The following is a 16,665-nucleotide window of genomic DNA, read 5'->3' as shown; positions in this document are numbered from 1 at the left end:
ACTGTAACTAAAGGTCAAACACTATTTCTGAGAATACTAGGCAAAGTTATTCAGAGCAGGCATTTGACTGGAAGACAGCAGAGTAGCGAATTTTAAGTAGTGTCGAAATTTGCCCTGTAAGACAGTAATGACTTCTTTAGAACATAGCAGACATGATTTTTTTCACATCACTTTATGGATTAGTGAGATCTACTTCAGGTATGCTTGCAAGTTTAGTTTTAGTTGTGTAATTTCTAACAGGTAAGACTGAAGGAAGAAATTAGTGAATTTACACTTGAATACAGAACACAGTTCATATACTTGGTGGTAAATAAAAACAGAGTTGTTTACTCTTAAAATATAATACCCAGTGAGATCTCCCTGAAGAAAAGGATGAGAAAATGAGAAAAGTAAAAGATGTGAATCAAAGCTGAAGTAGGTATTATTGGACTTTCTTCTTTTCTTTATTTTCTGGTGCCACTTTGAAAAGTATACAGTCATTCAGAAAGAGCCAGGCATATTTACTGTAACAATATGTCCTCCTTGTGCCTCATAAATGGAGAAAAAGACTGGAGAGAAAGAATTAAACTTTTATATTTTTAAATATTTTTTAGAACTTTAAATCTATAATCCCCTGGTTTGTCTTCAAGGGCAACCACTGAATTTAATTTGTAAAAGCCCTTAGTAGTTAGCAGATGTTCAAAATAAATATAGAGATGATAAGAAGTTTGCAATTCATTTGGAATGAAAGCATTCATAGATAGGAAAAATAAGCATTTCTAGAACATCCAAAATCACTAATTCACAGAAAATCTTAACCAATTAAAAAATTACATATCTTTCAAACCGTCATGTTCTTCACATACTGCATTATAGTGAATAATGGATGAAGTAAATATTAATTTTAAATTCACCCTAATCTTAGAAGATAACTACAGTTGATTTACTTCCTTAAGATATCTATAAGTTTGATCCTGTGCCAAGTAAATAAAATACAAAAAAAGTAGTCTTCCTCAAACATATTTAAAGACTACATAAAAATATTTTAATTTCATAACTTCTTATTGTGTTTTCTTTTTCTAGTTGCACAAACACTGTCTTTTATACTCTGGGTTTTCATATTGCCTCTGCTGGGCAATAGGCATCACACAGAAGAGACCCATAATATGCATCCTTCAAGGAGTGACAGAGAAAATTATGACAGAAAATGTATAATTAAAATCTGGATTTTAGGTATGTTCAAAAGACAGCTCTTCAGTTTGGAAATGTTTGAGAATGAGACTGAGTAAGGATTTAAATTTTATCAAGTGCACAAGGTAAAAGACTTTAAAGAAGTGAAGTTGATGACTTTCAATGCATCTTAAAGTGAAACTTTAAGACAAGAAAGACTCCCATCAAGTGCCACAGAAATGAGGTTTCAAATGGAAGACTCGGCTGAGCTTTTAGCTGGGAAGGATAAATTCATCTGTTCAGTCTCCATTTTTAACTATAGTTGTTCTGATAATTAAAAGAGTAGAAGGTAAGCTGAATCTTGGTCAGATTTCTCAGCTACTCAGTTTTCAAGGTAATTTTCTCAGATTGTTCTAGGAATCATGAGTCATGTTCCCAATCTCAAGGCAGCTGTCACTGAGGAATTTTGTGTGAGCCTTTCAGGCCATTCTCCTGTCATGAGGAGTCAGAGATGGGGAAGTTTCCTAATTTCTGAGGTGATCTAATCTCCTGGATCCAGGTTGAAATATTCAATATCCTTACTTCATGACCATTTACCAATTTTACAAAGTCAAGTATGAGGCAGAAAGCCCAGACTTAAGTTTTACAGATATACACCCTTAAGCCAGGTACAAATGCATGACGATAAAAAGCAGATATATGGAGATCATTCAAAAGAGATCAACCATACAAAACATAAGTATAGAAATTGAAAAAAAAAAAGAAATTCAACAAAGAAAAACAGATCAAAGTATGCAAAAAAAAAAAAAAGACAACAAAAAACCTATTGAAGATGTTGCTTAAAATAAATTCTGTTTCCCTTATGGAGAAAACATGGGAAGAATAAAAAGCAGTAAACAACTTACTGAGAGGAAATTTTTTTTAAAAAGTCTGGGGATGAAAAACTGTAACAGGAAAACATCAGGTATATTTACACTGTCCAGCAGATTATAAAACCACAATACTTATGCAATCTTCCTCCAAAGGCTCATGTCAGTTACTAAGGGCATAAAAACCATTATAAAAGTACCCCTTAAATATAGAAAAACTTTGAAACATCTTTCAATTGTTTATTTGTGGATCTATCTAGTTTTACTGGCTCAGGATCAAGACCAAATAGATTTAGAACTGTAAACATTTTCCATATTCTGGCCTTTGGATAGAAAGTATGCCATGTTAGGGTGTGTAGTTTTAGGACTATGAAAAAAACCCCAGTTTGCGTTAAATCAGTTATTGGATTATGTGCACACCATTCATTCCAATACAGAAAGAACCAGAAAATAAGCATCACATACTGATAGTTGATGAAGAAATGGTGAAGCCTGCACATAAACTTATTGAATCAGTTTTATTCAAGATTAAATTTAGTCTTACAAATCTACTTTCAAGTGCTATTTAGGTAGCAAAAGACTATGATGAAGATTCATTTCATTTAGCTGATTCAGAAATAAACTTACTATATGTGCATCCATACACTTCAATGCGCATTCCAATCCTGCCATTTGGATTCCAGTCCAAGGGCACAAAACGGAGAAATCTTGCTTTAATAGAATGCTGAAGCTTATAGTATACGACACTGTCTGCATTTGTGTTTCCAGAAAAGGCCTGGAAGAAAATGAAAAAGAGATCAACCACATCCTCACTGAATACAGATATATATGGAAGTATCGCTGATCTTTTCATTTTATACACTCATCTGGCTAACAGTCAAGCACAGGAATAAAATGCAATTGTCAGTGAATTCCATAGGAAAAAGTGGTGAATCAATCTTGACTATTGTGGATGAGGTGTTAGCTTATCTGTGTATTTAGCACTGATACCCCACTCAACAAAATATTTAACATGTTCTAAAATTTTAGTGAACAGAACCCTTCAAGCACAAACATTCCTGTCAAAAAAACATGTAGAATGTCCTCACATTTCAGTGTATGGTTCCACCTAACAGGTTTTCACTTGAGAACAGAGTGATCTTACAGATTCCTTTTGTTGAAAAATTAGATTAATTTTATTGCAAGCCTGTGTTTTAAATGCATAGTATGCTGTTTTTAAAACAGTCTTAAACTGACAGACCATGGTAACACAAGACTGGTTTCCAACTAAAGAATCCAAAGTAATGTAAAATAATTTGTTTCAGTATCCTGTTAAAAAAAGAAGAATCTATATTTCAATTTTTTTCCCACGTGAAAGAAAAAAGTAAACATTTTTACAGTATTTAACTGATAAAACTACTTTCCCTTTTTCTTACATGAAGAAAAAGGCAAAGAAATGTAAAGAAGCAAGTAAAAAAAAGAGCTGTAAAAATAAACTTAAGCATTCTATAAAATGGGAGAATATATTCTGATTTTGCTGTGCTATGTGGTGCTTTTTCATCATTACCTGTTTATGGTATGTGAAGCAGAAAAAATTTGTTCAGACATTTTGAAGCCAAAGATCTCATAGCTCTCTGAAATATTTAGATGAGCAGTGTTTAAAAGATTACACATTTCTGGCTGTATGAACAGTGCTGTTGCCATAGCTATAAAGCCACAGATGTTGCAATAGGAGAAGTACATAGCAACCAACATCTTTAGGTAGGCTGCTTCTCTTCACATAAGTTTTAGAAGCAGAGATGAGCTTCATTTCACTCATTATTTGCCTTTCTAAACAGAGATCTTTGCACCTTCTCTCCCCTATACTAGTAGAATTTCAATAAATTCTAATGTCTGAACTTGCAATGGGGAAAAAAAAGAAATTAAATAAAAATACCCCTACCCAAACCAACCAACCAAAACCAAAACCACAACAACAGCTACTGAATTGGCTTATTTTACCTAATCTATTAAGCTAGTAATAAGCAATGAGAGTTACTGATTTTGAATGTCCACTTTCAGCTTCATGCTTTGTAATTCTACTAACACAGCAGGTAAAGGTGGAAAATGTTATAATAAAAACTGGAGAAGAGCTACTATTTGGAGGATAAGAACCTTCTAGACCTCTTGTCTTTTCAAATCCTTATTTGCAGTCTGTAACAAATATAACTGCCCATGAAAGTGCCAATTAGTTTGTTGACTGAACCAGAACCAGGCCCCAGAAGTTTAAATACTGTGAGCAAATGAAGTGTCCAATTAAGATTCAAATTTTTTGCAAAATTGTTTTTGGAGGGCAGCCACCTCATAAAAATTAATTAAAGTTTTGAAAACAGAATGTATATGGCTTGATTTTTTTTTACTGTAGGGTATACTTAAACCATGTGCTTATAATTTGAAATTTGTTTTTTGGCTTCAGCAATAACCTTAAAGTAGTTCAGACTACTCCTTTAACACCATTCAGAATGGCCCAGTTAGAAATCAGTATTCTTTGTTGCAATTTTAAGAGGCTTTTATCAGGGAAAACCACACTTCAGAATGTATCAACTGTGTTGCATATTAAATGGGTCTTTATTGCTTATTTTAAACAGTCAAAAAGTTAAAATTCATATTATGGGGCTTTTTCAGTCTAAGTCCTCTTCAAAAAAAGATAGAAGACAAAGTCACACTGCTTTTTCTCCAGAGTGCAAGACTAAAGGAGTACCAAAACCAATGAAAGCAGCTTGTAAGCTTTTTAAAGGAGAATTATATTCAACTTGACAGACAGTCCTGTCCATATAGTAGAACACAATTACCATTTCATGGTCCAATCCAGCAATCTTTTAAACACAGAATTATAACTGTATAGTGAGGAGCTTCTTTCCTCCTGCCCCTCCTTCTGCAGACTGTTAAGATCACTTCATCCTTATGTTAAATAATGTGTAGGGAACATGCCATTATTTTAGATTATGCAGGCTTCACAACCTACCCAGGCATCTAATGGTTAAAAAGATACAATGTGATCCTCAGTTAACAGGAATTTTACACCTAATGAACACTGTTTGCATAAATATTAATAGGGTTGTATAAAGGTAACCCTTCCTATATAACTGTTGAATCTTAGTTGATGTATTTACAGGTCCTATAGTATCCTGCTTTTTAATAGCTTGAAAACATACCACCTTTCTGAGAGAATGAAGTTTTTGAAACTCTGAAATAGTGTATTGCAGTTTAGCTTTAAACAGTAGCAGGGCAATTTATCAGCATAGATATCTAAGTAGATAACTCTCCACAGCCTGTTTTATTTCACTAAGTAAAAGTTTTCCGGGCTGTACTGAAGCCCGAGCTGAGAACTTACTCTCAAACTTGATTTAACCCTCCTACTTAGTTTCTAAGCCAGTAATTTCTTTACATCAAGCTACTTTAACCCTGCTTTGAAGACAGGATTATTCAGTTCTTTGTGATGTCAGAAATCACAAATATGGTCTGGACTGCACTGGTAAAGTTAAGTCCTGTCTGTAGAAGGGCATTGGCAAGTTCAGAATGAGTGTGAAGGTAAGCTTACGTCAAGATAAGGTAAAAAAAAAAAAGACCTTGGTTTCCATGACAATCCTCTATCTAGAAATTGAATGTGGGTTTAGACCAGGGATAATAAGGCATCCTGTCCAAAACTTTCTCACCAATCAAAAATTCCCCCAGAAATGAAGCTGCATATGACTCATACTTTAGATAACCTAGAGGACATGACATTTCTTTACAAATATAACTTTTACTGTATAATATACTATATATACACTTTAAAACATAATACTAATATATACAGTGCTTTTACATATGTTGTATACCCATTGAAATAAAAAATATTTATTACAAATATTAAAAAAATATACATATACAAATAAATATAAGTAAACTTAGCTGCAAATCCCCATTCAGTGTTTGATGATGAGTACTGGAACAGCACCAGACCCAAATAATATTTTTGGGAGTTTATCAACGTGGTACTAGTGAACCCCAAGATGGGTCTAACTTCATCGTGTGCTTTATAAATTCTAGTACCAACACCAGAAAAAGCAGTTGAAAAATCAGTAGGAAGTAACTTGGAACTGTTTGTATAAACTACTGTGTAAAAACAATGCTGCAAGATTAACCCATCTCTCCCATTTTCTTCCAATACTCCAATGCTTTTATGTTACATCCTGGTTTGTATAGCAGTTTAAATTATTTACATCCTGGTAAAAAAGGAGTTCCTCTTCCAGAAAACTTAGTACACAGTACAATGAACAGCAATTGATATAATTTCTGGACAAGAATACAAACATTCAGACTCATTCTTCTAATCCTAGTACCACTGTGGTGAATTATTGTTAGTCTATTGAATTTGCTCCTGAAAGTCAACAGGTTTGAACTGTTCAGTTAAAGTGAAAAAACAAGTGTGAAAGTTGCTCACTCTGACCAGAAAACGCTGTACCTGACAATGGCCTCCTTTCCTAGATGTCCCCATTGCAATTATGGCTAGGACAAAATGATCACAGAGATCAAATTTATGGATTGTTAAGACTTCATTGGTTATCAACAATATGTGCAAAAACTGGCAAATATGTTTCATATGAAATACTAACAGTGGCATTACAGTAAGGGGCCCTGTGCCACAAGTTACTCACTGTATTTTTCACTAGATCTTGTCTCTAAATTGTTTGAAAATACGGTTGAAATATACTACAGGAACCACAAATTAATCAAAATACACAGTAGCTGCACATACTCATAAATCTGAGTGATCACAATGTCTTTTATAAAAAAAGGATAGTACATGTTAATGACAACCTGATTAATGTACACCAGATAGAAAAAAAACAGAAACTTGTCAGAAAACCATCATAAATTCTTGTTCTATTCAATGTCCACTGCTTGTAACTCCTAAATCCTCACTACTGCACTACTCTACTTACAGCTTTCCATCACTCAGAAACAGGATAGTGGGGTAAACTGTATCAATATTCTTTCTTTCTATCTCTTTCTGTTATTTCTGTACATTTGGTGAGTGTTTTACTCAACTGTTATGGTTCTCTCTCTTTTTTTTGCCTTTCACTATGTGAGTGGAATATTAGTGTAACTTTATGTAAGAGAACAGCTCCAAAATTAGGAGATAAAGAGAGGATGAGACCACACTTACCAGTTAATTTATCATAGGTGATAACTGACATTTGTGAACAGACTCTGGAAATTCTTTCCATCCTTCTGTTTTGTTTGGGGTTTTTTTTTTGGGGGGGGGGTTTCTTTGCTTGTTGTTCTGTTTTTGTTGTGGTTGTTGTTCTTTTTGAGAAAAAATTGAAACAATTGGCTTTCATACTAATGTAGAAGAGGAAGATTTCAATATCTAAAATTAAACTAACAGAGAAAGGTTGTGGGGTTTGTTTTATGTTATGGTAGTAGAAGTTGGATGTAGTAGGGCTGTATAAAAGGGTAGGAATCTAGGACTCCAAACCAGATACTGCTAGCTAGAAGAGGTGTATCAGCTGCTAGCCATGCTTATTTGGAAATATGCTTAATAAATACATTTTCTGTCCCTCTCTTATTTTTCCCCTTCCTGTTAAGCATAGCTGAAATGAAAAGATAATTTTCCAGATGACATGGTATAGAGACTAATAAATAAAACCAAAATATCTTACAGTAAACCACCAGCCACAATTGCTGTTTTGAATTCTTCCATCTACCTTATTTCCTTTCATTCATTCACGTATAGTAAAAAAAATTATGTGAAGAAACTTGTCACCATTGGAGGGAGCTCTTGTATTGACACAACTAGGCACAACATCCTCCCTTAAAAACTGTCATAACAATTCTTCTTTATAAAATCCCAATATGGAATTATGAATCTACTACGTTTTATTTATTAATCTAAGTACATGTACCTCAGAGATATTCCTGAAAATTGAAAATGTGAATGTGCTTCATAATACTATTACCAGAATTCTACATAATCTTTAACAACCCGCAAAGATTAGCTCTTTATCTGAAGTTAATATAGATACATTTTTTATAATAAGGATCTCTAGTCAATGAATTTGGATTCAGATATTTCAAAGATAACTCAAATGATTTTGGAAGGTACCAGCCCAAGTAGTTTCAGTAGTGTTATGATAATTTATTTTCACTTTTTTTCCCCTTGTTTTTTAATAAAACCATTTGAAATAATCTGCAAAAGATGAATACATTGAATTTTAAATCTGGGCTACAGTGCAACTGTCCTTTCTATTTCCAAATCAATTTGAATTTTAATCAATACTGTTCTGGGTAAATGAATTTTTTACTAGTGGTATTTTAGCTGGAGTGCAAAATTCAATTCACACACACAGAAATACTTAGCTCCATAAGTGTTATGAAATTTTTTCAAAGAGAAGCAACATATTTAACCTGTTTATTCCACATATTTGCTTGTTACAATTTGAAAAAAATTAAAAAAAAAAAAAGGCGCAGATTGTATATTTCTCATCATATGAAATTTAAGTAGGAATCACAATTCACTATTGTACTTCCATAACACATGACATAACCCAGAGACTAGCAGAAAGATAATTCAGGTAATTTATAACTAAAATACCTATAGTGAAACTGCAGCATTGTGAAATCCACTGCAATGTCAAAACAGTACATGGGAATTCTGTTTGCTCAAAGCAATATGAAAAATAGCTTTATTAATGTTATAGTATAAAATTTTCTTTTCATACCATTTCACACCTTGCTTTGAAAAGAAATTAAATATTTAGAAAGAAAGGGAAGAAAGCTCATTAACTATGAAACATAGAAATGGCACAGCAAATACTCTTATATCCTGAAGACCAGAAACAATAAAATATTTCAATAAAAAGGCTTCCTACTAAATTATTTCTGTGGCTTTTCATATATGATGTCTCATAATTTCTATCTTTAGAGAAATTTCTGTATAGAATTCTTTTGTAACTCATCATTATGGACTTAGACTAGTGTATAAGAAACACAGAGTTAACATGACAATCCACTTCTCAAGGTTGTTACAACATTAGCCAAATATTTCACCCTTTTCACCAAAAACCCTAGTAGCAAAATTTCACTTTTCTTTTAACCTAGGGTTTGCCATTCTGGTTATTAGAACATCTTGGAAAAGCAATTAGCTTCCATGGTTTTAGCTTTATCTGATGAAAGATACTATGAAATGAAAAGACAAAGAACTCACTGAGATTAGATGTTTTGGGTAAGATGCAAACTAACACCAGTTCTGTGCAAAAATGTTCACCAAATGCATATGAAGGTTGCATTCAGCAGTTATCAGGGACTAGTAAAAATACGTGCAAAGTATTTCCTGTTAGGAACATTTAGGATACAAAAGTAGGGGTTCAGTTTTTCAGAAATATCAGCATTCATGGTGGAACCTACTGCTCTAGTAGGTATCTGATGCCTCAGAAATGTAATACAAAGTCTGCACTGTAAACACACTACTAAATTACTTAGAAATATCTACTAGAGTGCTCTCCTTAAGCCCATGGCATGTGTTCTAAAAGCCACAGTGAATGTAATAAAACCAAGTTCCTAATTATTAGTCACATGGAGAATTTTTTTCTGACACAGACTTCAGATGTTTGGATAACCTAAGCAGCAGAATAACAGTAGTTCATTTTTTTCAGTAATCCAGTGCATTTCAGTAGGAATAAATGACTAGCAAATACCAGTGAGCAGCAAATCTGGCATGCAATGAGAGTAATCAAGAGCACATGATGGGCAGCCAACAGTGTGGATACACCCACAACCCTCAGCAAATGTGTACATTTGTGGAAGGGAAAGAACTGACTGATGTGGTGGTGCCCATCAGCTACGGGTAGGGCAAGCAGAGAGTGGGTTGGGTGCCTATACAGAAGGAGAGAATGAAGAAAGGCTTTGCAGAAACAACATTAAATTAAGTCTTCAAATAGAGATGGGAGAAGACAATTTTAGGTGACAAAGTTTCTTTGTAGGTACAAATTTGAATAACTCCATGGCTCACAGGGAAAATATGGCACACAGTTCACAGCCTGAAGACACATCAGTGATGGTCACCAGCTTTTTTCATGAGTCTATCTGCTAGAAATTAAAAGGAAAGTCAGGTACCAACACCGTATTAACAATAAGTCTGATACATCACTTTCTATATGAAATCTAAAATGATCAGACTCCTTGACTACTTATCCCATCTCCTCCACAGAATATTGTACTTAATCTTCTTAGTTTGCTATGGAAATAAGACAAAAAAAAAAAAAAAAGAAACATAAATTGTATCAGGAACTGACAATGTTTTGATTTCAGCTGTCCCAAATCCTGTATTGCAAGTTTAAAAACACACATCCCAGTTATACTAGTATTGATTTATCTCAAATATAAGCAGTCTCTAGTGTTTACTTCAGAGTGCCTAGTATTTCTGCATATATAACTAAGATCTTGGTCCATGCTAATGCTGTTATATCATGTGAGAAGTTTCACCCAAAAGTAAAAGCCCAACAGTATATGAATATCTCATCGATAAGACAGGATGAACAGAGGAATGAATTTCAAATTTTAAAGGTCTTTTAAGGTTTTTCAACTCTAATAATCAGGAATCAGAATTTACATGGGATAAATCAGAATAAATTCCACTTAATGCAGATGACATGAAAACCCATTAATCTGCTTCTTCAGAGCAGGTGACTTAATATATGGGAATAATGCTGGCAATTTGTGATGCTAATCTCTTTAGTTTATGTGAATATAACAAACGTTTAATTGTATCTCCATGTGTATATCTGGCAATAGGGGTTAAAGCTAAAATACAGACCAGAGAAAATCAGTTAGAGCTTACACAGCTTGTGAAGTCCACACTGCAAGACATTTACTCCTAAACAATCAGCAGCTTTCTTTCAATAATTGACTGCTTTCTGGAAAAAGTCGCACTGAATAAACATGATCAATAGAAAAGATGTTTCTTAATATTAAAAATGATCCTTCTTCAAGGAAAGAACCAGCAAATTTTGTTTTCACTTGCCCACCATGGTTTTCCTATAAGGAGGCTCTCATCCCAGCAAAAAGCTTGTGAGACAAAAACAAAGCCACACAACTCTGATGAAGTAAAAGTGTTGCCAGCTTCTAATATCATAATTTCCAGAATACTGAATAACTTTCATGTCTAGCATTTATGACAACGCTTGAAGGATGAGACAGTGAAAGTCATTTGTGCATTGCACTGGAAATTATGATCAAATGACTACAGGTACATGGGTGGTCATTTTTCTCAAACTAAATTATTCTTTGCTCAAGTGTAGTCTTGAAATTAATTTTTATTTAATTAGCTTTGATACTTAAAAGAGACCACGTTGGAATAGCTTTTCTGAGAGAAACAATGTCACTCTACAGTGCAATGAATCTGGTCCTAAACCCATTTTTTAAACCAAAATTATGGATGAATAGCACATAATGGCTTTCTGTAGGATAGGAAAAGAGGTAACTAAATAGTAAGATTGTTTTTAAGGTAGATCTTGCTTGTGGAACTTAGAGCTCCATAAAATACTATTTTCTTTTACAAGAATCTTAAAAATAAGAATGCTAGTTCTTTGACTAAATGTTTGTGACATGAGATTTAATTTCAAACAAATTTTTAGATTATTTTTCATGTATAAAAACCTGCAGTAGCCTGTAAAAAAGTGTGTGAAAAATTAATTTTTACTGGTTTAAGTTTTTTGTGATATTTCAACCTAAAGGATCTTGCTTACACTGTAACATCTTTAATTTCCTTTGGTGCACACTGGTGCTGCAGAATGGTTATAAATTAAGCTATTTCAAATTGATGAATTTGGTTTGTCACTCATTACTACCTGCTTGATGCACCTTGAAAAAACAAAGTGCTAAGCAAAAGAAAATGGAGAATTAACCTCTTACACATTGAGAAAACAATGCATCTGAATAGATTAACTGATTCTGGAATTCTTTTGAAAAACATTCAAACTGAAATCTAACTAAGTGAGAAGTTAAAGGAATTCAGAGGTGTATCTAGATTTGAACCCTAGCAGTAGGGTACTTTTTAATTTTTTACTTCTTTATTTAGTCTCATGTAGGGGGAGAAAAAAAAATTATCTGTGACTCATGTAACAAACACAAAAATCTATCTCAATGTTATTTCCCCAGATGAATTAAGGACATAGAAAGTTCCAGGATTGCATATTTGTAAAATTATTCTTACTCCGCTTTATAAATACAGGTTGCACTAGACAAAATTAATTCTATTGAGGACTGTTTTCTCTTAGATTTGAAACCAACATTTACATGCATACAGTTTAACTCATAACACACTGTTATGGACAGCAAGTACGTCAGATGCTATGTTATTTTATATAGAAAAAGCTAAAACAAATAAGAGCATGGCTGACATCTGACCATGGGGCACTCCACTCATCCAGTTTCAAAAAACATTTTGTCACTGCTTTGGAGAACAGCTTATTCCTTCCCTCTGATAAATGTATTTCAGTATATTTGTGCTACAGTGGAAACTCCATTCTGTTTCTTAAGGAAGGTCCAAATCTGGAAACAAATAAATCAAGACAAAGATAAGCATGAAGCTGCCCAACCACAATTCAATAAGGAGTGATTTCCTTGGAGTACCAAGAGAGCAAAGGTTAAAAACAAATTTCTAGATAGCAATACAGTATAATTAACTGACCAATTACAGAGTAATTCAACAGTGTCTTTTAGAAATACTAGGGGCAGAGGAACACTTTGGGGAAGGAAGAAGGTGAAACATTTCATCAACATTTCATCAATTCATACAGTCCCTTCATCTGATAGTGAGTGATCCACTCAAGTCACAAGTGCCCATAGAAGTCAACTCAGTCTTTCTCAAGACCATACTCAAGTTTACAATTCCTGAGTTCTAGTTTATTTTAAAAGCTGGTAAGTTCATGCTCCATGACAGCTTCATTATTACTTTTATTTTTAACCTATGTTTAAAGATATGAATTAAATCAATACTGATTTCATTCTGCTGTATAATCTGTTCCTTATAACAAGCACCTTTTCTTTGAAACAAGAATTGTTTGCTCCCAAAAACCTCTGTCATCATTTAATAAATCAAGGATCCTGGCTAATTATAAAAGAAGACTGTTTCTGTTTGGCAAATTATCAGCTTCACATCAGAAGTAATGACAAAATGAGCGCAGGAAAAGGACATTACAATTTAGCATGGTATCAATTGTAAATATTTTTAGATCTGTTAGAATATGGAAATTATTCTTTAACTGTCAAACAACATTTCAAATTATCTTCATATAACACAGGGTGACAAAGATTTTTAATACTTTGGAAATGAAAATGTCATTCATATTGTATTTAAAATATTAATAAATGTCATACTATGTTATCTCGTTTTTTCAAACCACAAAGTAAGAAGCTTTGTGTATATTTATAGAGTATCACACTGCTTGTTAAATGTATTTGAAATACAAACAAATCTACACAAATATTTAAATAAATACACATTTGAAAAACCCAGCAAAAAGCACACAATGCCATAATAGATTATCACAAACATTAATTTACTCAGTATTACATAATCTCTTCATATAATTCTTAAAATAAGTTACCATTATTTTGATACTTTTGCAATTTTAATCTACTTATGATAGCTTAAAACATGGATTCTCTTAAGATATGTGTGTGACTACTACTATATTTTCTAATTCTAAAATATTAACTGAAACTCAGAACTGAAAAATTTTAAAAACCCAAACAGTCCTTCAAATTTCTCAAACTTTGCTTTCAGTATATATGCTCACTCTGTTTCTCATTAAGTCTGTGTGAAGTTTTGTCTGTCATTAGGTCTGTGTGAAGTCCGTTCTAAGGGACTCTTACCAGGACAGTAGTCACTAGGAATGCACAAAACTTCCTCACACCTCTGTCATATCTAAAAAGGCATGTGTTCATGCTGCCTGACAGTCTGCCTGGTCTTTTGCCATTAGTTGGTAAAGAATGAGATTTAAATTACCATCTCTCATAGAAAGATGGCAATTCCAGAAGTTGGTAGTCTGTGTAGTGATAGGCTATTTATGTACACAGGACTGTAAACCAAGAGTCACACTCATCTTGCCAAAGAGGCAGAAAACACTGAAAGGAAATTGAGGAGAAAATGCTTCTGCCTCTGGTAGTAAATTCTAGGAGCATAATTAGGAGATGGAATGATTGAAGCTGATAAATGAATATCAAACACAAAGTTATATGCATTTTTCTGCAGGTTTTTACTCTGTACAGATGAATGTTGGTCTTGGAACATTAACCATCTGTGAGTTTGTGCACTGTGTTGTTTATGTTTTGGCATGATTGGATATTTTGACAGGGGTAAATAATAAAAAATGTATCTATTTCAGACTGATTTACAAGTTTACTTGTATTCTAAAGGAGAAAGAAAGAAATCCACCAGAAGTAATTAAACATGAAGCCCACTTGTATGCCTTGTTTTCCCTCCTGTAACCTTATTAGACAGTGCCCCAAAATAATTACTCATCCATCATATTAGGTGGATAAATCAAGTCTTTCTTTTTGACATTTCCTTCTAAGGATTGAAGTGGCTCTATCTGCTTTTAGCTGCTAAAGGTCTTGATGGAAAATTCTGCAACAGAAATCCATCCCCATCTACACCTATCTGTGCATGTACATGTTTTCAACACAACAGAGGCTCAATTGTATAATAAAAAATGGCAATACTGTAATCAAAATTGTTTTAAAAAATGAAAGTATTTAGTTGTTGATCATTGAAAATAAGGGGAAACATCCATTGGCTTGTAAAGGATGCTAGGATGGAAACTGACTCCAGTCTAGTTCCCTCTTACCTCTTAGTCCAAAATGTCGAATGCCTGTCTCTACGTTTGGGCATTGTGGCAGGACATCTCTCCCCTGCCATCTCTCACTATCTTCATGGCTGGTGTATAGACAACCCAGGTTGGGTCAAAAGCCCCGCAAGAGGTTATCTCTTGGTGCCCTAAAGTCTGGAGTTCCAACCCAGAATCCACATCTTTGTATGGAGACCAGATGTGGAAAGAGACGAAAAGAATAAGTACGTGACTGAAAGACACACTTTTATACAATTAAAGACACACGAAATATCACAGAGGCAGAAGTCTCCTACACAAACTCTGGAAATGTGCAAGGGCTTCTCCCCAGAGACTGGACCCAGGCTCTGCTGGTTACTTTCCTGGGGATTGAGTGAAAGGATTCCAAGGTATACTTCACCACCAAATTGGCGTTGTTAAGATACATTGGTTCCTAAGTTATATTATTTCTTGTTAGCCGTAATAATAGGTACCTTTTTGATCACTGAATTCTCTCTGCTAGTAGTTACTTTTCTTTCCTGTTATTTTATTCCTGTGTAGTATGTAGTTTTGTCCCAGGTGTTATGTCTGCTATTTTCTGTGTCTAATAAATGATAATTTGTGTCACATTAGACCTAATTGGCCATTATTAAAGAACTTGCAAGCAAGACTGGGTCTTGGGGTGTTGGCCACCCCAATAAGAGCTACTGTCTGCTGCTAAAGGCCTAGGCAAAAGGCAGAAATTACTTAATTTTGTAATAATTTTCCATGCATTTTGTAGCTTTTTTCCTTGAGCAGCAGAGGTAAGCTGCTGCTGCTGCATTATGGGTCTACTACATGTTTGCTTTAGAAACACAAAACTAAAGAAAGGCTTTTTTAGCAAGGTTTCTTCTAGGAACAGGCCCTTCTATCCCACGATAAGAGCTGCTGCCACCTGAATTTGCAGACCCAGAGGGCAAGTCTCCTACAAAATTTTTAAAACTTCCTTTTCTTCCAGGCTCTTTTTTGACCAGAACCTCCCAGAAAGTGTCTTGGCACCATATATCCTTATGCTTTCTGCACCTTACCAGGTTGAGGATCAACATTCAGAAATTGTATGTCTCATCAAATTCTGTTCTAGGACTATTCCATGGTTTTACAGCATAGTTTTTATCATGCTCACAAAGGAGTAAATTACTCACCCAACTTGTTCTGAAGTCTCTGACAGATGTCACTGACTGCAATAAACAGAGAATCATCAATTTCTATTTTGGCTCAGTCATAACCTTTCTAATCAAGCAGCCAAACCTACAACCAGCATTATAAATCTGAAGATTACCTTGGAAGTAGAGATTTCTGTAGTTTTCTCCAACTATGGCCAAGAAAGAGTTATCCAGTTCCAGCTCAGCAAAGCTAAATTAACAGGACAACTCATCAAAGCTGTGCAAGCAGGGTAACAGATCTTAAAACTTTGAGCTACTCAAGCAGAGATCCTTGCTGTTTGCCCTAAGTCATATGAATAATTCTGCAGCCTGAATGGCGGTGAGTGTCTCACAGTGGGAGGACAGTGCAGTGGTAGCAACCAGCTACCAGCTTTTCCTGGCCCTGTCAGGGTCTGCTTTTCATGGTGTGCTACTCTTTGCAGCCCTTGCAATACACCCATTCTGAGCTGGTAGATATTTGGTCTTCAAAAATGTACTTCAAAAATGACCTTCACATACTACTATCACTTGTTTTACTAAATATACAGGGGAGTTTGGGAAAAAATGCAGGTTGCTATGAATGAGATTTCAATCCATGCCACTAAAAGTCAGTTACAATTGACTCATTGCTTC

General features: G+C 34.2%; 1 protein-coding gene across 1 annotated transcript in view; it reads right to left on the bottom strand.

Annotated features, from left to right (window-relative positions):
- CNTNAP4 (contactin associated protein family member 4) overlaps window positions 1–16,665 on the bottom strand; it is a 204,814-nt gene that overhangs the window by 73,543 nt on the left and 114,606 nt on the right. The window contains exon 4 of the mRNA XM_085042316.1: window positions 2,646–2,793. Coding sequence (XP_084898442.1) covers window positions 2,646–2,793 — 148 coding nt within the window. The remainder of the gene's footprint in view (window positions 1–2,645; window positions 2,794–16,665) is intronic.

The sequence above is a fragment of the Lichenostomus cassidix genome, chromosome Z, assembly GCF_008360975.1.
Source record: "Lichenostomus cassidix isolate B80296 chromosome Z, HeHo_3.0, whole genome shotgun sequence".
Classification (NCBI taxonomy): Eukaryota; Metazoa; Chordata; class Aves; order Passeriformes; family Meliphagidae; genus Lichenostomus; species Lichenostomus cassidix.
The sequence above is the reverse complement of the archived record's forward strand: the minus strand, read 5'-3'. Positions and strand labels throughout refer to the sequence as shown.